The sequence below is a fragment of the Rhinopithecus bieti genome, unplaced genomic scaffold (assembly GCF_001698545.2).
Source record: "Rhinopithecus bieti isolate Rb0 unplaced genomic scaffold, ASM169854v2 scaffold_65209, whole genome shotgun sequence".
NCBI lineage: Eukaryota > Metazoa > Chordata > Mammalia > Primates > Cercopithecidae > Rhinopithecus > Rhinopithecus bieti.
In genome coordinates this window covers 735,700-761,115 of record NW_016826229.1, presented here as the reverse complement: position 1 = coordinate 761,115, position 25,416 = coordinate 735,700, and the positions used below count along the sequence as shown (strand labels likewise).

The window sequence follows — 25,416 nt, the reverse complement described above, 5'->3', positions numbered from 1 at the left end:
ATATAACCTCTTCATAATTCAGTCTGTGTCTTCTGTAACAATAGTTCCTCGCTCACCCCACAGCATAGTTTAGAAAGAAATTTTAAATAAGATGGCCATGCGTTATTTTTACTAAAACTTCTTCCTGTATTTTCTTCTGACCCTAATATGTTAAATAATTTTATATAATAAACTATAAATTGAATAAAGAAAATAACTATTTTTAAATTTCTTGATTTTTTAAAATCTCACCTATGTAGTATAATCTATGATTATACTGAAGACTATTTATTATTAAAATATCTCATTAGAAGAAGATATATAGTATTATAGATCCTGTGGTTTTTGTCTCAAGTTTGCAAATAAAACTATTCACATTGCTAAATCTTGTACAGGAAACACCACAGACAGACTTAATTTACTTTTTGCTTNATATATATATATACAAATCACAGCAATCACATTCTTCTTTGAAAAAGTCATCTTTTTTATTTAACATATAAGACAGGATGCTCATTTACCTTGACGTAAAATACACAGCTGATGCACCAGATAAGATAGAATTATACAAAAATACCAAAGCTCTGACCTTCAGTCAGTGTACAGGGTATGCCATACATAGGACATTCAGAATGCTTTTTTACTCTCTCAGCTGTTTCTAATTATATCAGATTCAATGACTGTATTAATAAAATAATACATTTGGTTTGCATAATAAACAAGGCCAAATATGCTATCATTCTTGGTGATATTACCTTACCCATCTTTCCCCCTTCACTCTTTGCTCTTTGCCCTGATTTCTTTACAAAATGGGTTTAAATGAAGCATATAATAAATTACTACAGTCAACAAAGGTTATGCTTCTTTGTTCTTGAATGCAATCGAAACATTTTCTTCTAATGAGTTTATCCAATTAATGTCTTATAGAAATGCACATTCCCTTAAGTTATTCATTTTAGTGAGGCAAATAAAAAATGAGCAATGAAATATAACTTTTATGTTGGATCAGGCAGAACAGTTTACTGGCGTGACCGATGTTTCAGGGCAGTAGTTCTTGTATGCAATATTTTTTTTTGCTAATAAAATGAATATAATTCTTTACACTGTTCATTAACAATTTTACAGTCTTACAGTAGTAATACACAGTATACCATTCTCCTTACAGGCCAATTTTTCCTAATAAGGAATGTTGCATCCTGAATAATGTCAGTCAGTACCAGAAATAAAACAGTAAATGTTGAGTTCTCTTGTATAAAATGGTTCTTGAGTGAAGAGGGTCTGAGATGTTGCTGCATTAAGTGATTGTTTTTACTTGAATCCAAAGTGTTTTAAACTCCACGAAATTAGTCTTGGTTAATCTACACATCAGAATATACTTTTGCTCTTATTTAATCAACTATTTATGCAAAGTACATGTGTTAGTATTGTGGGCAGGGTACATGGGGTCTGAGTGGGCTTATTTTGAGGAGTAAGGATGTAGACATAAAAGAGAAATAGTCATCATCTCCCACTCCCTCATCCCCATTTTTTTTTCCTGTCTCTCAAGGTGCAAAATGTTGCAGCAGCATGACAGAAAGATTGTCACCTGGCACTGGTGCTGAGGAAGCCCCATATCATCTCCACTGTGCTGCTGAGAAGAAAAGTCAACTGGAAGGCAGAAGGAAGAGAGATCCTACAAATTGGCTCTGGCTCCTACTGCCCAGTCTCATAGCATTGAAATTCTCCAACCTGTGGGAGGAGGAAAATGCTAGGGAGTCTTGTATAAAGTTCTAAATTCATTAGCTACTGGGGAAAGCTTTTGGTATACGTAAAGTAGAGAGAGAAAAAAAATACTGATCTCAAAGCAAGGAGTCCAAAGTTAGGAGTGATGAGTCACCCTTACATAGTTTTTGGTATGGTAAAATATCAACGAGAAGCATTCCTGGGTGCCTGATGGAAGGTGCAGATCCTGGGGCATAAGAATGCTGGTGGGTTCAAGGGTTGAGCATAGGCCCTTTATAATGGGAAAAGGATCCATTCCCATTAGTTAGGAACTGGACTTCCTGGGTACCAGCTGCTACAGGGGACAACAGGGCTGGGGCTTAAGAGACTCCAGACGCTACTTCACATTTTCTTCTAGGTTAATGGTTAAAGGCTGTTACTTTGAATTTCTAAATTTAAGATTTAATTTTAACCTGAAGATCAAAGATGCTGACTTGTTCATCAGATTACAATGTTACAGTTTAACCCTATTTTTCTTATTCTCCCTAAGAGTGTTGTACAACAGTGCTTCCACTTAAAAACAGCAGCTCTTAGCCTTTTGTAATGTGTATTGGGTTTCCTTTCACTACAGTTAACAGAATTAACACCTGGTGATGGTTTCAGAAATTCTGTGTGAAAATGGTGTAGAATCAGCAGTCTGATTGGAAGGACTCACCTTGAAACTGTTTGCATTTAAAAGCCTGCTATTTAGAATTAAACTGCACATTTTAGTTATAAATACAGCATCCACTTGAGGATTTTAAGGCCCTTCTTCTCATTTTTTAGATGATTTCCATGGGTGAGGCTGGCGATTGTTAGGTGCATTTGGAGGGCTATTGAAGAGCTAAATCCTGCTAGCTTCCCCAGGCAGTTGCTGATAGCATCCCATAACAGTTTGTAAATGTCTTACAGATGTTCCAGCTTAGACGTATATTCTGCTTTGCCCCTCCTCCATTATACTGTGTGAACCCTTTAGAACACCACTGCAGAACAAAACACTGAAATCCTGTGTAAATGATTGAGTCACTGAAGCTGGAACTCAGAGCAAATGCTTTATTAACAGATTTTTCTCCAGTAGTCTTGAAAATCTCCCCTGGGTGAGAAAACTGGCAAAAGGGGGCCTGAGAGTTGTTGGAAGAAATGAAGAGTACATAGGATGCTATTTTGAAAACCTGATTTGTCAGAAGCCACTTTATTTGAACAATAATGTGACTGCACCTGGCACATGAGACAGGCTCTGGGCCTGTTTCTCAATTTTGTGAAAAACAAGACGGTCAGTTCCCATGGAGTAGATTGTAGCGTGTTGGACAAGGACATTCCCCTGTGTGAAGGCACACTCCATGGAGCCAGCGGGGCCACCACTCACAGTGTGCAAGCTGTGGCCTTGGAGAGAACATGGGCAGGGCTTCCCCAGCCTCTACTATACCCCAGCTTTACTCCGTTGATTACAACAATGGCACTTTTTTCTTTTGGTGTAAATATTTCCATTTTCCAATTGAACCTAGACTTTGATTTTATAAAAGGAAAAGAGAACATCCATATATGTAAATATCTACATGTGAGTGTATGTATATATATGTATATATGCATTTATAGATAAAATTATTATGGCTGCAGAAGCATCAAATTTTGTAAAAATATCTCTTTACTACAAGCCTCTTTTCAAGCACACTTATGACACAGAAAATATTCAGAGATTAAATTGCCCATGAATCTAGTGCTCAGAGGAAAATAGTTTGACACATTGGACCAATGAAGTTGAAATTTGATCACAGAAGTTAAAAATATTTACAAAGTATCATCTGTTGTAATGTGTCTCACTGGACTCTGGATTCCTTGTGAAAATGAGACAATTTTTTTTTGTGGCTGCTGTGTAGGTCTGATTTTCACTGTGGATCACCCTTTGTATTTTCCTTCTTTCAACTCCTTCCTTCTCCTGCAAGTTCATAACACTTTATTAATATCAAAAGAAGGTTATAATTTTAGAAATCAAAATTAAAGAATGGGTGTTGTGTAGCATTGTCTACTGGACTTTATATAATCAGTACTTTTGGCATGATTTAAAATATGATCATACTGTGTGTCATTGGATATTTATATAGACACAATATGTTCTCTATCAGTCTCTATCTATCTGTCTATCTGTCTGTCTATCTATCTATCGAATCTATCTATTGTGTAATCTGTCTCAGTGGTGTGCTGAAGTCAGCTCACACTGGTTGGTAAGAGCTGGCAGATACATTTCCAAGAATTTTGTAAGCTGATTAGGGTCACTTTGGTAGTTTGAAAATGAAGACAGAATATTTAGACCATGGAAATTGGCAAATGATACAAATCAGAGACTTCCTTTCCTTCCTGTGTTGTTAAATAATTTACCAATATACCATTGTAGTTTGGTCAGAAAAGAGAGTGCATACATGGTTCAGTTTGCAATGGGAGCAATAATCAACTATTTAGAATACCAAAGTTAGAGAAAAGAAAGTTTTGGCAATTTAGCCAATAAGTTTATAAATAGTCTTAAATATCATTTTCTAATTAAATGTTTTAAAAGTACATGATAGAGTCTAGTATATTTCTTAATCATTAAATATGTTTTATAACATTTGTACAAAGCTATTTTGAAACATCTGTTGATTTTTTTTAATCAAATGCTCTGAACTTGTTTTTTAAATAATCGTAGAACTATAAGTTAAACCTAAATATTAATAAAAATGAAACTATATGAAAAGCAGATGAATCAAACTTGTCTTGCAGGTATAGCTTTTGTGTTTATTTTCTGTAAACTCTGTTTTTTGGTGTTATCGAGCTATTTTTGTATTCAATTTATATGTGTGTCTGCACATGCACACACACACATACACACAAACCTTAACAAATTTTAATATTAGAGAAACAGGAATTCTGGTTCATGAAATAATTTACTTAATAACCAGGAATGACTTATGTTAAAAATTGTGCCAGGCTTGTAAGTATCTCTGATCTGGCCAACAGCTCTTCCTCGCTTTTCTAAAAACTTCAAAATGCCCTCATTTATATTTTTTACCTTTCAGTTAACAATTTAGTTTAAAAGTGCACACTCATGGTTCAGTAAATGGGCTTTGTCTAGTAGTCACAAATGCTGAGTATGAATTTCAATGGATCCGTTAGCTTTACTACTAAGAACTTGCTGAGATCAGAGCAGGGCTTCTGGGCAGGCTGAACACTGGGGGTGTGCAACATGGTAACTCCGAATAAGAGAAACCCTGAGTTCTACTGTGCAAATAAAGAACAAGTGGAAGGTATGATTTCTGAACCTGGAGATAGCGAAAATGAAGGAAATTCCAAAAGCACGTATTTCCGAATAATGACAGGCTAGCAAGAGGACAGCAAACCTCTAAAAAGAGGTTTTCTTTCTTCCAGCTACTGATGGCTTTGGCATCCCACAGGCACATCCCTTTGACCTTCAGGATCTTAGATGCAGATGTGGAGAGTCAAGAGGTAGGCTGACTCTGAATCTTCAGCTAAATTCTTTGAAAATTAGTTTGAAAAAAATAAATTTATAACATTTAATTTCTTTGTGGATTTGGTCCTTTTTGAACAAAACAGACCCCAGGAGTTTCTGGATAAATACATGTTCTGGTCTTGTTACAGGTTCTGGTAAATCAGGTGGAGAAATGGAGTTTTTGCAGAAATGTCAGCAAACTTTACAGCAGTAGTTCACACATGCAGCTACTATACATTCATTCATTGCTATTTTCCTAAGAAATGGAGCAACCTAGGAGCTTATGCTACAGTAGATTCCAATGAACCATAATGACTACTTCAAGAACAAAGAAGCACATACAAAGGTGTGATATCTTTCTGTTGGTTTGAGTTTTCAAACCTGAAATTCTTTAAAATATATTTCTGGAATTTTATTTAAATATTGATGCACTGCACTTAAAAGCCGTGACTTCTTGGTAAAATGTAATACTGAAATGGAATACTGTCTTTTCACAAAATAAGAAATGTGGTTGGAAATTAAATACCTTTTAAAAAATTAAAAATAAACACAATCTCACAGCTTGGGGGTTTGAATGAACCATGTACCAAGAAGTTGAGACAACTTCTTTGGGTCACATACTGGAACGCTTAGCATTCAAAAGCTGCTCAGTAAAGATAATTTCAGCATTTCAGTGGCATCTTTCTCTGCTGTCATGTTTCATTCAGAAGCCATTTTATCATGTCCCCCATATATGGCTTTTCATGACAAATCACTGTGATTCCACACAAAACTGCTTTAAGTGTTTTTTCAGTATAAAAGAGTTTTGCATTTAGAGCTCAATATCAAAATTAAGTATCTCCTGTAAAAGCTTAATTTAACCCATTTAGTATACTTGTTTTCAAATGAGTCTATCCTGATTTTCCATCCTAGATAAAATTTCAGCTCAATTTCAGTACTTTCCAATCACCTTGGGGCGGGGAGGAAACTTTTTAGGTATAGAATCCAACACAAAGATGCTAAATGTATTCTTTGTGACTTAATTTTCAGTCCATATTGTATATGGATTCTACCAAGGGAAAGTGTTCTCATTTGGATTGGGAGAAATGATCTTTTTCAGGTAATTATTTTCTTGGCATTTACAAGTGCTGACTGTCATGCTGAACATGGATATCCAACAGGAATCAAGGGGAAAAGCTTAATTTATATTGTTTTGAAAATAGATGTTTCTATGATCATAACAATCTTCTTATGTATTCCTTAAATATTTTGGATGGTGATTTAATACATAAACATATTTGTACAGGATTTTTTAAAAACACATTGTAATTTTGCTTACTCAACAAAAATGAGTAATTATGTAAAATATTTTTTATCATTTTATAAATTATGTCTTTTTGGTATTGTTTTAGGATAATGTATGACTTGTCATTTTCCAAATAATGAATCCCTGATGGATTACATAGTTATATGACTATGTCATGAATTATACATTTCTTGTCACATATTTGAGGCAAACCTGAGGATAGATTATTGAATAATTGTTATTATTTTCTTTTGTAAAATATTTCATTTCTCCATTTTCTTTTTCAGTGGTCTTTTGAAGAATCCAATCTGTTGAGAAAGCACAAAACATAACACAATTAACTATTTTAATTTAGGTAATAAATATTAATCCTTTTGGACAGAATTAAATTTAATAATGTACTGGCAATGCTGGACACACAACTAATATAATTAAGACATTTTCTCATTGACCTATTAATATTCAATGTCAAAAAATGACATTTATTAAATTGCTGTTTCTTTTTTTTTTTTCTTTTTTTTTCTTTTGAGAAAGAGTCTCACTCTGTCCCCAGGCTGGAGTGCAGTGGGGTGATCTCTGCCCACTGCAACCTCCGCCTCCCGGATTCAAGTGATTCTCCTGCCTCAGCCTTCTGAGGAGCTGGGACTACAGGCATGTGCCACCATGCCCAGCTAATTTTTGTATTTTCAGTAGAGACGGGGTTTCACCATGTTGGCCAGGATGGTCTCTGTCTCTTGACCTCGTGATCTGCCCGCCTCGGCCTCCCAAAGTGCTGGGATTACAGGCTTGAGCCACCTTGCCAGGCCGCTGTTTCACTTTTAACATTTTCATTGGTTAAATATATCATGACCCCTAGTAAAATATAGTATACATATTGAACTAATTAAAAGTTTCTGGGAAAATATTTTGGGCGACAAACAAACTGAAATTAGCTAGCATTGTCTCAACTTTACCATCATTTTTTTTTTTTTTTTTCTTCAGGAATGTGGCAGAGAAATTTCCATCAAATGATCGATGACCGTAAGTTGAGGTCATTAGAGATGGTAGCGAATCTGACAGGTATATTATGGCTAGGGCGTTAGGGAGATTTCTGAGTTGTCTGTATTAACTTTAAATGCATCAGGATGTCTGCTTATATAGATTTGATATAAAAAGCCTCTTGAAATTCACTATGTCATTTGGAAATAAAAAATGAAGTCGTTGGCCATAAGAAAAATTTCACATTGTGGTGAATGGTGAGCCATATTTCAGTACGCTTTGCAATTTGGGGCATCATAAAATGTTATAAGTGCTGCAATTGTTTACCATTCTATAGAATAACAAAACTAAGTATGGGGGATAGAAGGGATCTTTGCAATTATCTAAACTAAAATGCTTATCTTTAAAAAAAGAAAATTAAGAGTCATAGATAAGTGTTTTTTCAAATTTGTACATATTTTTTAAATTTGAGAGAGGGCTATAATAGATCGAGCAAAGGCAAGGAGTTAATTCTTTGAAAGTGTGGTACCTCTATATCATTTTAATCACAAAATTATGGCAAATTATGCCAGGGAACGATGTATTTATAAAATAATTATTAAGCAACTGAGGGCTGAGAGGGGATAAACCCTCAAAAATATGCACTTTTAGGTTGGAAAATTTTTATTCAGGGCTTATGTCTTCTATTATGCCATCATCTAGGTGGTGGTAGATGAACAAAAGGTGGTAACAGAACAAATACACATGAAAACAATAAGTTTGTCTTCCCCAAATGCCAGCTCTCCTACATGTCTCAGGTTTTTTTATATGAGCCAACTGTTAAAGTTCCAGATTCACAAACCATTAGGCTTCTCAACTGGTGCCTGCATGTCCTGAGTCAAAAATAAACACACAAGGCTTCACAAAAGCAGGTGATGGATTCTAAGACTTTTTCTCCTTTTCGCTCTGCTTTGCTTCTGATCTCTCACAGGTCTTTTTGCTTTTTTACAACACTCCTTGGCTTCTACACATTAAATGTTCTATTTTGAAATAACTTTTGTTATCTAAGCATTCCACCCAACCTATTAACATGGGTTTTTAAGAGAAGTTGAGTGACGAAGAGTGGAGATTAGGAGAATATAGTTTATAGCTTCAAGGTGGACTGGGCCAATCCTAGCCCAAATCTGAAACAAACAGTTTGCTTTCAGCCCCAACACTTTCTTTGTAGCGCTGGCTTTTCTTTTTTTCTTCGTGTGTTTGTTTCATGATCCCTTGTTCAAAACCCTATGGCAAAGGGTCTGATGAAATAATCTCTGTCAAAAAAGTAGGTGCTTAATGAATATAACATGGAATAATTGCTGAATAAACAAATTCACACTAATGTATAAAAGACTAAAAAGTGGTGAGATACCAGTCCCCATCCACACCCCCCAGAACATGTATATTGGATGAAGAATAAACCTTTAGGATTAATAAATAAATCATCATTTGAGGAACTTCAGGCATCATCATGACGTCAAGTTAGGAGAGAGGAACGTTCTGAATGTCTCATGGTTCCTCGTGGGCTGAAGTCATTCTACTTTATTGGATATGTTGGCCTGGCTGGGCATCTCCCCCAGCATGTAGTACCATATTTCAGGACAAGTTTCTCCACCTATTTAAACCTACTTCCCCTACAAGATTCCTCCCATCAATCATGAAGTGTACTAAGCAGCTACTAATACTTTGTCAAGCTTTAATTTTTGTCATGTGTACGACGAAGACAAAGATAGAAAGACTGTGTCTTTTGAAACTGAATCTCTGCTCTAAGAGAAATTTTTGGCCTGTCTCTCACACAGAGACTCAGACTTTGGAGTCCAATGAACCTCCAAAGTGGTGGGATTCAGGAGAGGAAGGAAGAAGGGACAGTCCTGAGGTGTCTGATCCAGATCTAGTTAGTATAAAAAAGATGTCTGGGATAAGAGTAGCTCTTCTGAGCCTACTACAACTGAATTCATGCTTCAGGGAGCTTCCAAATGAACTTTAAAATAAGGGGAAGTAGGATTAGCCTTCTTGATATAATGGAACTACTGAAAGTCTGAATCCAACTAGGGACCCTCATTCCAAAACCAAAGACAGTATTATGTGTTTCAGAGAGTTCATGACCCTCTTGAACAAAACCCAACTCCTGGAGCTCCAGAGTAAAGAGCTCTGTTCTATAGCCTGCAGCAGTAGGATATATTGGAAAAAGAAAGAGCTCTGTAGATCATTCCTTGAATCCAGTCATTTACTAGCAAGTAATCGTGGGAGAGTCACTTTACTTCCCTTTGCTTTAATGTCCTCAGGTGTAAAACGTAGTTAAAATACTTGGTCAAAAAGATTGTTGCAAGGACACCAGAGGGAATGGAAGCAAGAGAGAACACGGAGTGATAATAGTCAGTGGTTTTGGCACAGAATTCAGATCCTTACTCTGAATCTCACTATGTGTCTTTGGGAAATATACTTAAATTTTATGTTCCTCATTTACAAGAGGAGGTTCGTAAGACCTCATAAGGTTGATATGAGTATTAAGTGGGAATGCTTAAAGCAGAAGTGTTTAAAACAGTTCCCTGCACATAGTAAGCATTCAGTAAGAGCTAGTTTCTTCCCTTCTGCTTTGGAATCACAGTTCTGATTGCTGGGCCTCCCAATGAAGTTTCATTTTGAATGGAATACTGAAATAATGGAACTACTGAAAGTCTGAATCCAACTAGGGACCCTCATTCCAAAACCAAAGACAGTATTATGTGTTTCAGAGAGTTCATGACCCTCTTGAACAAAACCCAACTCCTGGTTGAACTATTTCTACTGGGTAAGACAGCACAAAGTTTGTCAAATGACCTTCTTTTGGGTCTACAATAATAATAATAATAATAACCTAAGAAGCTGTCAGAATGTATCAACACATCATTTTCTGGATGAAATAATGCGCTTATTTTACATTTATGCTTTTCAGACTACTGACTGAAAACAGGTAACTGAAATTTCCTATTTGTTTGTCTGAAACAGAGGTACAAGGCCAGAAATAACCTATTCAAATATCAGCTCTGGTTTTCCTCTTCTCCTGTCAGTGGTGTCCTAAAACTATACAGGTAAGTGAAGTGCTCAGAATAGAAGACTATGCCGAAAAAAATCAACAGTAACACTCTCTATTAGAGGTGCATATAAATGAAGAAACCACTTCCTATATTTCAAGTACAACTTTGACACAAATAAGCCAGGCCTTGGGTACCACACTGTGGCAAAGCTAGGTATTACACAGAGAACACTGATCCCTTATAAAGTAGAAGGAAGAGCTGGACATGGATATAGTGGAGAATTTTGTTTGGGGAATTTTGCTGGAGAAAAGCCGTGGATTCTATTTACTGAATTAAATGCCACTGACCTACATCTGGCTTTGTTTGCCGTCTCCTCTAAGACTAAGCCCCTCAAAAGAGGAAGTGAGTCATAGGAGAGTAAGAAAGGATAGGAACGGTTGGTATTTCAGTGGGAGAGAAACTTGCTGTTTAAACTATTTGATTAAATAATTATGTTGCTCAGGTAATAGAATAACTAATATGTAGCCACAATCTATATTTTTAACATAAGTTAACTATTTAACAAAATAATAGGTAAAATATAGGGGGATATTATGCCAGAATAAATACCTATTTGATATTTAATTGAAAAAACGTTCAACTTTGTATGGGATGTTATTCTCTATTCAACTTATCCCAAAAGCTGTCATTTCAGTTCTGCTTAATGTGAAAATTATACAGCTTCTAAGAGTTTTAAAATCATGTCTATTTCAGCCTAAGAAAATATCTACATAAATATCCAGAGTTACTTGACACAAAATAGGTGGTTACTGACTTTTACCATAGAATTTGAAATAGGAGTCTGTGAAACTTAAAGACCTCCCCTCCATCAGCTGATCCCACACCCTCCACTCAGGCACACAATTTATTACATAAAATGTGCCATGTCTATTTAAACATTAAAGAATTATTTGATATTTAAGACACATAGAGATGTGTGACTAAAACAAGGCTTACGTTAACCGTGAATCTACTGCTTATATATCCTTCAATTGGCATAGGAATTCATTTTCTTTTCTATAAAAGACAGTTTTCATTGTTCTCTATTTATAAAATAAATACATGCTTATTATAAAATTTTAATTGTTACAGACATATGAAAGTCCCTTACCGTCTTAACTCTAGAAAGATACTTTTGTGATTTTTGAATATTTATAACCCCAAATAAGTTTGTTTTCCTTTGCAAAAATTGGTTCAAGTTGTATGCAGTGTTTGAAATACACATTTTTCTTTTTTCTTTCTCTTAGTCATCATTTCAACATTTGTTTCATTGCTGTGATAATACTATATTACATAGTCTGAATAGATCATAGCTTATTTCTCCAGTTTGCTGTTGATGATTGAAATAGAGAGTCAAAGGAATTTTGGTGTTTACCTTCCACAGTGCTAAAATGAGCAGCATTAACAGCAATAATCCAGCAAAAGCACTCAGCAGGATGACCCATAATGGCACTCTGCCTGGTAGCCCATCTTTGGATATTTGAATAGCAAGCTGAAAATTATTAAACAAGATTGTTAACATGATAAACACCTATTAGAACTCCTGGAACACTGAGTTCTTGCAGGCTACAACTCTCTACCAGTGCATTAATCTCATTACTATATACAGAGAAAACAGTAAGTTTACATTAGAAAATGCCCTTCATCTAGTCTAAATCTCTAACCATGTCAAATTTATTATTACCAAAAGGTATTTATAATCTTATCCTTCAGAAATGTATACATAAAGAGTTAAATGTCAATGAATTGGAATGCTCAAGGGGAGGAGTGAATTTCTGTTTAACTCAGGGAGAACCAAAGTATTACGTGTGTTAAAAATTAATTAGTAAACTACTGTATTATCACAACAGCATTAATTTACGTTGGAATGTCACAGTTTGTTGTCATAAAAACCTGAGAAAGTCTCCTTATTTTATTTCTAGCGTGCTTCATTTTTTGTTTATAAATTGAAAGTATAATGCATAAATCTCAAGTGTATGGATAAGTGAATATTTGCATATATATTCACTCCCAGTGTGCTCTTCGTTATACCACAATGTCTCTTTTACTTGACTTATCACTGAGTCCACATCTATAAAGCAGGTTTTAACTGAAGCAAACCTGTAAAATGGACCGCTTTTAGTGTTCCAGCTACTCAAGCTCTCTCAAGGTGGCACTCAAACCTCAATGAAACCTATCTGCTCTGTGTTCCATCCCTGGGATACTTGAAAAAAGTTAATTTAGGGTAGATATCAATGGCTAGTAATAGTTTGAGCCCTGTACTTGCCTTTAACAGTAACACCTCAATTTCTTTACCCAGAGGGAAGATTAGGGGGAAAAAGAAACCAACAGGGAGAGATTAAATCACTCCAGGTAGGTGACAGAGCTGGCAAGAATGTAGACATATACAGCATCAGACCATTATGACAGTTTCTGAAAACAAAACAATACAAAAACAAAACAAAACAAAACACAGACAGGGTTTCACTATTTTGCCCAGGCTGATCTCAAACTCCTGGGCTAAAGTGATCCTTCCATCTCAGTTCCCCGAATAGGCTGGGATGACAGACATGAGCCACTATGCCCAGCAAGGCAGACTTTAAACATATGCAAAACAATTCCCTGAACTTACAGACATGGAAACTGGAATCTAGATAAGATCAGTGACTTTCCTCAGATCACACAATTACAAAATGATCACTTTTAGTAATTTTATCAATATAGATACATTTTTCCTTTAGGATGAATGCAGAACAAATATTTCCAGGGGAATTTTTAACTAATCTATAGGGGAAATAAAACTAATTATAAAATTTTAACACATATATTTAGGAATCAAAATCACTTTTCCAATATAAACCATACTCAAACTTTTTAGGTTTTAGTGAAATGTTGGCTATTCCATGTAAGGAAAAACTTTGCATTTTGCATTGCTTATGCTAAACACTCTTTATGACATAAGTAAACATTATATGCATGTATTTTACTTTTTCTTGAAAAGTGTATATTTATCAGAAGTCATTGATACTGGAAAAATTTGAAATAAGCAATTTGAAAAGAACATCTGAAAGTTAGGGAGCTTCCAAATTGAATTTCATGATTTACATGGTGCTGTTTATCCACATGGGACATTTAAAGTCTCCCATGAGAAGGAAGGAGATCATGCTGAAGTGCCTGCATGTGTAACAAGTATTTATTTTATTTTATTTTTTTAGAGATGGGGTCTTACTCTGTCACCTTGGCTTATTAACTTATAAAAAAGGACACGAGTGAAAAACTCAAACCTTTCTATTTTTACTAAGGACTCAAGTCCGAATTTGTATTAGGAAATACCATCTCATTTTTGTTTCAAATTTCTCAATGAAGTTTGAAAGAAAACTTTAAAAAATGTACATGTTTTCCTGTACAGTATAAAGGCACTTTTTATAAAGAAGTTGTTTTTTGAGGCTGCTCTTCAGATGTCAGCTGCATTTTATAATGTCAGCTTTTAAGGAGGAAAATTACAACTGCATCATTTGTTATCAAAGTGAAAGTAAAAACATCCATTCACCGTGATAGTTATAAGTGATAAAGTCAAACATGGCACGTGAATTGTAAATATCATGATTTTCCCAGTTTCTTACAAGGAAGAATAAGACTAAAATCACACTTGAAGCTAATGAAGTATAATTTGAAGCAAATAGTGTCTGTCACTTACTGAGAGCAATACCAGTCACTGCTTAAGGGACTATCAACAATTATAAAACATTATGTCGCAAAATTCAGAGTGAAATGCATAATGTTTTCAAAACTCATTGTTGCACTTACCTCTCTTTTTTGATTGCTGCTACTTAAAACCAGTGATGTATTTTCACTCCGAAGTTCTCCCCTTATAGTAAGATTTAAGCTGGAAAAATATGACTGAAAAGCAAATAGGATTTATTCTTAATATATTATGCTCATCAAAATGACAGCCAGTCATGTTTGAGTAGGACATTTACAAAAGCTAAGATTTTCTGAGAGATTAAAATTCCAATTTTGTTAACTTCCAAATGGAACTGGTAGTATCAAATAATAACTGTGCACTCATCCTCCCTCGTTTGCCACTGAAAATCCTTACTTAGATCCTGGTTATGGAATGAAAAAAATTTTAAAAAATATTTTCTGTTGATTTATCATTAGAAAAAACAAACCTCAAACTGCCTACCTTTAATGTAGCAAGACATGTAACAGCTACATTCTGGTGATGAAGTTCATCTAGGCACTTATTTAGGATTAAAAATGAAATTGATGATCTGGGGGACAAGATGGCTAACTAGACACAGCCATCTCTCCCACTAAGAGATCCCAAATTAACAAGCAGACAGTATAATTTGGGCAGATCTGATCTCTAGGGAGAAAACACTGAGAGTGTGTGGAGAGGCAACACAGATGCTAAGGCTGAAGAGAGAGAAGCTGGGAACCCTGCATAGGATACCTGAATGCTTGGGCTACTTCCTGGCTCCAAATGGCTCCTGGAGAAGGGGTGAGGGAGGGGACTGAGGGACAGCTCACTCTCGCCACAGACATCTGGGATCTAAGCTACAGGGTACCCAACATCTCCAATGGATGTGTGAGCTGACAGGTGGATTTTCCCAGGGAGTAGGTAGAGACAGAGCTTCAGCTAGCGTGGAGCCCAGGAGCTTTTGTGAGCAGAGCAGAGACATAGGTGATCATCCCCTCGGACTCCCCATCTCCTTCAGGGAGGCTTTAGCCCCAGGTGACCACAAGCCAGGAGAGAGCAGGCTTTCCCCATGGGACTAGGGCATGTCTGTTCCTCAGCCTCTTGCGTCTGCCAGACCCTCCTAGAGTCCCTGCCTAACTGCCCCACAGGAGCATGTACACAGAGCAGTCTCTGCTGCCCAGCCTGGGTGCTGCGCCCCACCTGAGTACTTTCCCTGTGACCTGGGAGCACTTTGGATCCTCCACAGCAACCAGAGTTTGACTCTGAGCTGCGGGGTGTCCTGGAGACCCAGAGATGGTATGTCCAGCTCAGAAGTACCAAGCTGAGATCTATGGCTGGCACTCAAGGGGGGAGCAGCCCCCATCTCAGACCACTGAGACAGGTAACACACATGGATTTGTGGGCCAGTGTGGGCCAGCACTGGGACAGGGCATGACTCCCTCCACAGGGCTGGTTCGGAAAAGGTGTCACCTATCTCCCTGCCATGGCCTCTGCCCGAGGGAGCCTGTGGCCCAGAACACCTAACAAAAGAAGCATGTGTACAGTGCCAGTGATCGGAGGAGGCCTCTCCCCACCCAATGCAGAGCACACCTGCAAAAATGAGCAAATATATGAGTGGCAAGACTGAGTAAGAGCCTATCTACTGCCCATTACCCTTTAGTGCCCTCTACTGGATCACTGCCCAAACAACAACATCAAAAATTAGTTCGTTAATAAACACTCCTGTGAGCATTCACCCACAAATAAAGATCCTGTGCAGAGCCTTGGTCCTCTGAAAGCATCCAAAAACAAACCCAAATGACCAAACTCAACTTACACCATAGTTAAAGAACATCAGTCCTCCAATGACAGCATCAAAATCTCATATATCAATACTAACCCTGAATGTAAAAGGGTTAAACACCCCCGTAAAATACATAGAGTAGAAAGATGGATAAAAAGACAAGGCCCAACTGCATGCTGTCTTCAACTCATCTCACAAGTAACAACACTCACAGGCTCAAAGTAAGCGATGGAGAACAATCTACCATGCAAATGGCAAACAAAAATAGGTAAATTCCTGGAAACATGCAACCTCCCAAGATTGAAGCAGAAAGAACATGAAAATCTGAACAGACCAATAACAATTTCTGAAATTGAGTCAGGAATTAAAAAAACATATTAACCAAGAAAATCCCTGGACCAGATAAAGTCACAGCTGAATTCTAACAGATGTACAAAGAAAAGCTGGTACCAAATTGAAACTATTCCAAAAAATTGGAGAGGAGAGGCTCCTCCCAAACTCATTCTATGAAGCCAGCATCCTCTTGATACCAAAATCTAGCAGATACAAAAACATAAAAAGAAAACATCAGGCTAATATTCCTGAAGAACAGAGACACATTTTTAACAAAATACTGGCAAACTGAATCCAGCAGCACATCAAAAAGTTAACACATCATGATCAAGTAGATTTTTTTCCTGGGATGTAAGGCTAGTTCAACACATGAAAATCAATAAATGTGATTCACCCCATAAACAGGATTAAATGCACAAACCATATGATCATCTCAATAGATGCAGAAAAAGCTTCTGATAAAATCCAATACCACTTCATGATAAAAACTTTCAACAGAGCTGGCAGGTGGATTTTCCCAGGGAGTAGGTAGAGACAGGCATCAAAGGAACATACTTCCAAATAATAAGAGTCATCTGTAACTAATCCTAGACAACATCCCCAGTAAGACAAGGATGCCCACTCTTACCAGTCCTATTCAACCTAGTACTCTAAGTCCTAGCCAGAGCAGTAAGGCAAGATAAAGAAATAAAAACATCAGAATAGGAATAGAAGAAGTCAAGCTATCTTTTTTCACTTGTAATATGGTCCTATACCTAGAAAACCCTTAAGAGTCTGCCAAAAAACTCCTAGAATTCACAAATGACTTTAGTAAAGTTTCAGAATATAAAATAAGTGTACAAAAATTAGTAGCATTTCTATACACCAATAATGTTCAAGCTGAGAGTCAAATAAAGAACAACTCCATTTACAGAAACTACAAAAAAGCACTGAAATATCCAGGAATACAGCTAACCAAGCAGGTGAAAGATCTCTAAAAGGCGACCTACAAAACACTGCTGAAAGAAATCAGAGATGAGACAAATAAAAGAAAGAACTTTTCATTTAATATCATTAAATGGCCATACTGCCCAAAACAATTTATAGATTTAACATTATTGCTCTCAAAGTATCACAGAATTAGAAAAAAATATTCTGTAATTCATATGAATCTAAAAAAAGAGCTCAAGTAGCCAAAGTAATCGTAAGTAAAAAGAACAAAGCCAGACCCATCACACTGCCTGACTTCGAACCCTACTATAAGGCTACGGTAATCCAAACAGTGTGATACTGGTACAGAAGAGCCACGTAAGCCAGTGGAACAGAATAGAGAATTCAGAAATAAAGCCACATACCTACAGCCATCTGATCTTTGATAAAGCCAACAAAAGCAAGCAATGAGGAAAGGATTACCTAGTCAATAAATGGTGTTGGGATAACTGGCTAGCCATATGCAGAAGAATGAAACTGGACCCCTAACTTTCCCCATATACAAAAACTAACCAAGATAAATTAAATATTTAAATATAAGACCTTAAACTATAAAAATATTATAAGAAAACCTAGGAAATACCCTCCCTGACATTGGTCTTGGCAAATAATTTTTGGCTAAGTCTCTAAAAGCAATTGCAACAAAAACAAAAATGGGTAAGTAGGATGTAATTAAACTAAAGAGCTTCTGCACAACAAAGTAAACTATCAATAGAGTAAACAGAAAACCTACAGAATGGGAGAAAATATTTGAAAACTATGCATCTGACAAAGGTCTAATATCCAGAATAAGAAACTTGAACAAATCAGCAAGCAAAGAACCACATTAAATAATGGGCAAAGGGCATGAATAGACTCCTCAAAAGATGACACACGGGTGGCCAACAAACATATGAAAAAACTCTCATTATCACTAATCATTAGAGAAATGCAAATCAAAGTCAAAATGAGGTACCATCTCATTCCAGTCAGAATGGCTATTATTAAGAAGTCAAAAAATAACAGAAAATGGTGAGGCAGTGGAGAAAAGGAAAAGCTTATACACTGTTGGTAGGGATGTAAAATAGTTCAGCCAGTGGAAAGCAGTTTGGAGATTTCTCAAACAACTTAAAACAGAACTACCATTCAACCCAGCAATCCCATTACTGGGTGTATATACCCAAAAGAAACTGTTTACCAAAAAGACACAGGCAGTCATATCTTCATTGCAGTGCTATTCACAACAGCAAAGACATGGAATCAACATAAGTGCCCATCAACAGTGGCCTGGATAAAGAAAATATGTACATATACACCATGGAACACTCCACAGCCATAAAAAAGAACAAAATCATGTCCTTTGAAGCACGATACATGCAGATGGAGGCCATAATCCTAAGCAAATTCCACAGGAACAGAAAACCAAATACCACATGTTCTTACATAAAGTGAGAGTTAGGCCTTGGGTACTCATGGATATAAAGATGGGAAGAGTAGACACTGTGGACTACTTGAGGGAGCTGACAAAACTACCTACTGGGTATTATATCCACTACTTGAGCGATGGAATTTGTACCCTAAACCTCAATATCCTATAAATATATCCATGTAACAAACCCATGCGTGTATACTCTCTGTATCTAAAATTAAAGTTGAAATTTAAAAAATGAAATTGCCAATATTAACAGTTAATGACATAAAAATAGCAACTTACTATGATCAAATTCAAAAATGGCAATGCCATATGTTCAACTAAATACTTCTTGAGAAACAAATAATACAAAATACAATAAAAAGTTTTAAAGTAGCTTATTTTCAGAGAGATTTGGCTTTATAAGGGGTTAAAAATGTCTTCATATATACCTATATATTATAAAATTACATACATAATAAAAGTCTGATAAAACACAGTAAGTCTATGGTATGTGTTAGCTCTTTCCCTTGTTCCTGGGGTCAAAGGTTGCCACTTTATTATACTCTGCACATTAATTGAGTTCCAAATTATTAAGATAAGTGCAAGCTTTGGTACTGGAAAGGTATTTATGTCTTAAGGTACAAAGAAAAAGGATAGGAGAGATTGAAAAAAGTGTATCTCTCCAGAAGGGACCTTGGTGATATCTTAGTTCTTAATAGACAGGGAAGATGAGGCACACATAGCTGGTTAAGTAGAGCTGGGGCTTGCTCACATCCTCTTAGACTTCCAGTCTCACAGTCTTTCCAACAGCAGCATAGTGCCTTGCATATTCTAAGTGGTAAATGAATATGTATTGATAATATTCAATCAGTGCATAGAACAATGTAGTTACTTACTTTTATAAAAGTTGGTTTCCACAAGATAAGTGAAACATTCACTTGGCTCACGTCAGAAGGAGTGAGATTACATGTGATGGTAGCAAATTTACATGGATTGCAGTCCTGTTTAAATGTCCAGAGATACATATCAGTGTTCTTGCCATTTTATCAAATATACTATATTTAAATACTTCAGATGGTTTTTCTAGATTGATATCAATTTTATTCATTTGGAAAGCAAAAGGTAAAAATAGCACTTGTCTTAATTTACCAGAATTGTGCCTTGTTTGAGATGGTCAGTTGATGTAGTCATTTTCTTTCCAGAGTCTATACTGAAAGGATCCTCAAAGATATGGGGTCTGCAGTTTGCATTCTAGAAATGAAAATATTACATTTACTAGACAATGCCAGATATCAGAGGAAAAAATGACTTGCAGCAGTAGCGTGAAGAATCTGTGAATGACAGCTGTTGCCATATATTAAAGATCCATCTTTGTAAGTGTGCAGTATGGAAAAGGTTGTTGTGCACCAGTCATACATACATATATATCCACCCCAAGATAATATGTATTGTTACCATGCTACTCTTGAATTGTAATGAACACTAGTGAGGTTGTTATGGAAAAGAAAGAATGCTAATAGAAGTTACTATTACATGATTAATACACTCATTAATTTATTACTTTAATCAAAGATAAGCTTATGAATTCTATACTACAGAGAGAAAAACATTTAAAATTCTACTGATAAAATCAAAAACAACTGCCAGACACGGTGGCTCACATCTGTAATCCTAGCACTTTGGGAGGCTGAGGCGGGTGGATCACCTGAGGTCAGGAGTTCGAGACCAGCCTGGCCAACATTGTGGGACCCCCCCATCTCTGCTAAAACACAAAAATTAGTTGGGTGTGGTGGTGAGCACCTGTAATCCCAGCTACTTGGGAGGCTGAGGCAGGAGAATAATTTGGACATGGGAGGCGGAGGTTGCAGTGAGCTAAGATGGTGGCACTGCACTCCAGGCTGGGTGACAGAGAGAGACTCTGTCTCAAAATTAAAAAAAAAAAAAAAAAAAAAAGGAAACAAAACAACAAAAATACTTGTTCAATATTATGGCTCATGAAACAATTGAAAAGAGACGGACCTTCATCTGTACTTACGTATTCATCCAATAATTACTTTTTTTTTTTTTTTTTTTTTTTTTTGAGACGGAGTTCTCGCTCTGTCGCCCAGGTATGGAGTGCAGTGGCCGGATTTCAGCTCACTGCAGCCTCGCCTCCGGGTTCACGATTCTCCTGCCTCAGCTCCCGATAGCTGGGACTACAGCACCCGCCACTCCCAGGCTAGTTTTTTGTTTTTTTAGTAGAGACGGTGTTTCACCGTGTTAGCCGGGATCGGTCTCGATCTCCTGACCTCGTGATCTGCCCGTCTCGGCCTCCCAAAGTGCTGGGATTACAGGCGTGAGCCACCGCGCCCGGCCCAATCATACTTTTGATTCCCTACACACCAAGGATAAGACACTCAGTCTACATGGAAGACGTAAGCAGACAACCCGATAGATGTTAACATACTATGTTTAAATGCTATGTTTATAAGACAGCTGGTTCTAGACTTCACCTAGTAAACCTTTTGCTTCCCCAGTACTCTCTATACCCTTGATAAAAGTTAATAAGATTAAAGTTTCCTAAGCAGTATGAAAAGTACAATTTTTTTTTTTCTCTTCTAGATTTTCACAAACCTGCCTTTTTGGATTATAGGGAAATTCCAGAGGCTTATTTTTTCTTTGCCCTTAGGAAAACATTTAAGTGGTCACAAGCCAATTAGCACTGTTGCTATTTCTTGATTTCTGAGAATACTTTTAAAAATGCATGAAAAGACAGATTTTCAAATTCTGAAATGATGCACACATTAATTCAATACTTATGGTGATTTTTTTGTTTCAGACACTAAACCATAATGAACTATCATATAGTCTCATTCAATGCTAAAAATATAAAGGGGGTGCAATATTTCTATTATTTGGGATATGAGTAAATACAATTATACTATTTTGTTTGCAGCTGTGCATGCTTAGGCACAATTAAGAAGTCACTTTATAGAGTTGTTTGATTACCACAAACCAAGGAAAAGAGTAACAAACATTTCATAACAATGAATTATCTAAAATCTGCTCTAGTGGATTGAACAGTGGTCCCCAAAGATATGCCTAAATCCTCCTAGAACTAGTAAATGTGACTTTACTTGGAAATAGGGTCTTTGCAGATATAATTATATTAAGGAACTCCAGATGAGATCACTGGATTTAGGGTGGACCCTAAATCTAATGATGAGTGTGCAGAAACCCAAAGCGAGAAGGAGGACACACAGAAACACAGAGAAGGCCATGTGAAGACAGAGGCAGAGATAGGAGTTATGCTGCTGCGAGCCAAGGCATGCCTAGGGTTGCCAGCTGTCACCAGAAGCTAAGAAAACAGCATGAAAAAGAGTCTCTCTTGAGCCTTCAGAGGGAATTAACACTGTCAACACCTTGATTTTGGACTTCTGGACTCCAGAACTGTGAAAGGATAAATTTGTGTTGTGTTAAGTCACTTGATTTGTGATAATTTGTTACAGCAGTCCTAGGGAATAATACATCTATTAGTATTTGCTTTTAATTATCTCAATACCTCTCCATGTTACTTCGGTAAAACTCTTTATTACAAGTATCATGCTGAACAAAAGGCTTAAACATAAAGTGGAAAAGATAACAGTAATGACATAATTCCAAGGCACACATGACTTACATCAGAAGATGACAATCCAGTTGGGTACAGCACAGGATAACCATTCGATGTCATATTGGGGAATGAAATTGACAGCTTAAGTTCTGGCATTGGAAAAGATCCACTTTTTCTAATCTACAAGAAAAAAATGGAAATGTAATCTTTCTTCCTCTTTTAACAGAATTCTTTCTGTCTTATGTAGGACTTTGTTTTCTAGCTGATGAAGTAACTTGTGTAATATTTTGAATCCCCAAACGAATGTAGATCCTTTATGGTGCTGTACAGAGAATTAGCATAATTCAGCTAGCAAGAAAATACAGACACTTAACGATCAGTAGCTGTATATATCAGCTATAATCATATTGTTCCTCCATCCCCCATTTTCTTAATAGACCTAGGATTAATAGAAAAACAGAATTGGAAGTTTTATCTGTTATTATGTTCTTGCCATGCTCATTCTTCTTCTTTTTTTTTTTTTTTTAACATACCAATCTTTTTGAAACTGGAAAGAAGGGAGGACCATGGAACAATTTAGATTTTTGGTTGCCTTTACCCAGTTTGACATAATTCCCTCAACCCATAAATCATCTCTAATCCTGGCTAGGTGGGATGTGCCACCGCTACACAGGCAAACCAGACTCCCATCTGCTTCCCTTCCCAATTCTACCCCCAGGTAGGGCTACTGTGTCCTGGCTATTGATAATCTGGTTTTATGAGAGTCAGATTAATTGTATCCTTCGTTTTTATCCACTAACCGAGAATTTCCACTTAGCATCATGTTCTGCTACCAGTAGTGAGTATAGCTCAGAGGGAAAGGTGGGCAGGATGAAGTTCAACAGGAAACTGAACTCACTATCCAGAGGTCTTTGCCTGCTTAGAAGGTGCAACTGAACTGGGACAACCAGGTGCAGTGGTCCCCTTCCCACTGCTGAAGCATAATCTGCAAGCCCGAAGCCTACGGCATCCCTGTGCAGCATCTTTACCTGGGTAGGGAACCCCTTGATCTACATAGATAGATGCAAGGAAAGCCAGTGATCTACCCAACTGAGCCTTCCAGACTGACAGCTCCTCAGATCTGAAGCAATTTCCTGGGTTGGTAAAGATTAAATACATCCTTTAGTCCTGGAATTCCGGGGGTTCCTGACCAGCTGTGCCTAGACCTTTAAACATGCTCCCTAACTCGTATCTTCCTGATTTCCAGTCAAATTCTGTTTCCTGATATTCAGTCAGAAATCCTGTGTTCTGTAATTACCATTTTTTTATTAAAATATATTCCTTGTAGAAACATTGGAAAATACTGAAAATAAACAGAAAATAAAAGTTTCCTATACTTCAACTACCTTGGTAACATTTTAGTGTATGTTACCTGTCTTTACTATTTACATATATGCATATTTATAAAATTTGTATCACAATAAAATACAAAGTTTCATACCCTGTCTGTAAAATGTATTATGCTATGGCATTTTCCTTTAAATTTATAAGTTTATTGAGAATATGACTGTTCATAACAATCACAATATCAATATTGTTGACTATGTGCCACACACTGTGCTCATCTTCTTATACGCATTATTGCCTTTAACCCTGTTAACAACTCCAGAAAGCAGATCCTCTTATTATCTTTGTTTTATCTATGAGGTAAGAAGGTTGGAATGAAAATTAAGAACTTCTAAGATCACAAAGCTAGTAAATAGCAGCATTATGGTTTCTTACACCAAAATGTGCCTTCTAAAATATTACATAAAGTATTTGGTGGGACTGTAAACTAGTTCAACCATTGTGGAAAACAGTGTGGAAATTCCTCAAGGATCTAGAACTAGAAACACCATTTGACCCAGCCATCCCATTACTGGGGATATACCCAAAGGATTATAAGTCATGCTGCTATAAAGACACATGCACACGTACGTGTATTGCGGCACTATTCACAATAGCAAAGACTTGGAATCAACCCAAATGTCCATCTGTGACAGACTGGATTAAGAAAATGTGACACATATACACCATGGAATACTATGCAGTCATAAAAAAGGATGAGTTCATGTCCTTTGTAGGGACGTGGATGCAGTTGGAAACCATCACTCTCAGCAAACTATCGCAAGAACAGAAAACCAAACACCGCATATTCTCACTCATAGGTGGGAATTAAAGAATGAGATCACTTGGACACAGGAAGGGGAACATCACACACCGGGGTCTATTGTGGGGAGGGGGGAAAGGGGAGGGATAGCATTAGGAGATATACCTAATGTAAATGACGAGTTAATGGGTGCAGCACACCAACATGGCACATGTATACATATGTAACAAACCTGCACCTTGTGCACATGTACCCTAGGACTTAAAGTATAAAAAAAAAAAAAAGAAAAAATATTACATAAAGTCTCTCCATTGAATATATGATAATCTCTTCACTAAATATATAATTTATTTAAGTAATTTCATTGTGTTAAGTGTTTAGATTGTGCCCATATAGTTTTTAAACTATTATAAATAATATTGTTAAGAATATCCCTGAAATCTTTGTTTCTATCACCAAAAATTTCCTAGGGAAAATTCCTAGCAGTAAACTTACTGGGTTTCACCTTAAAAAAAGTTCTTTTAAAAAACTCCATTATTCCAATTCTAGAATTTACTTCAGCAAAATAATCAGAGATATACACAAAGTTTTGTGATCAGGAATATTCCTAGCAATGTAATTCATATCAACACTTTTATAAGAGAGAGTACCTATTTCAAATCTGGACCCTAATAAGTTACAATATATAAAGATCTACAACAAAGTCTTTTTGTTTTCTTTCTTTTTTTGCTGAATTTTCTAGTTCAGGGAAAGTGAATGGGGCTGGAGAAATCTGATAGCCTGAATTCCAAAAATCTATCCTAGAATCCAGTAGAGTGATTGGTATTTATGCTAATTTCCAGGGTATATCTTGTCGTAGGAATTCTAGCAAAGAATACAAATTTTAAAAAATGAAATTAATCTTGGGAGTATGTGTTTATTTATATTTTGTGAGAGAACATTTTTTTGGGGTTGGCAATTCCCAGAGGGATTGAGGCTATTTTCATTTATAATTTTGTT

At 36.4% G+C, this 25,416-nt stretch overlaps 1 protein-coding gene across 1 annotated transcript in view; it reads right to left on the bottom strand.

Moving 5' to 3' along the window:
• Positions 1–2,758: 2,758 nt before the first annotated feature.
• Positions 2,759–25,416, bottom strand: part of ITGA1 (integrin subunit alpha 1) — a 178,435-nt gene continuing 155,777 nt past the window's right edge. Inside the window, exons 24-29 of the mRNA XM_017863360.1 lie at positions 22,356–22,469; positions 19,847–19,948; positions 19,594–19,698; positions 14,324–14,416; positions 11,913–12,029; positions 2,759–6,793 (exon numbers count right to left, since the gene is read on the bottom strand). Coding sequence (XP_017718849.1) covers positions 6,749–6,793; positions 11,913–12,029; positions 14,324–14,416; positions 19,594–19,698; positions 19,847–19,948; positions 22,356–22,469 — 576 coding nt within the window. The 3' untranslated portion in view covers positions 2,759–6,748. The remainder of the gene's footprint in view (positions 6,794–11,912; positions 12,030–14,323; positions 14,417–19,593; positions 19,699–19,846; positions 19,949–22,355; positions 22,470–25,416) is intronic.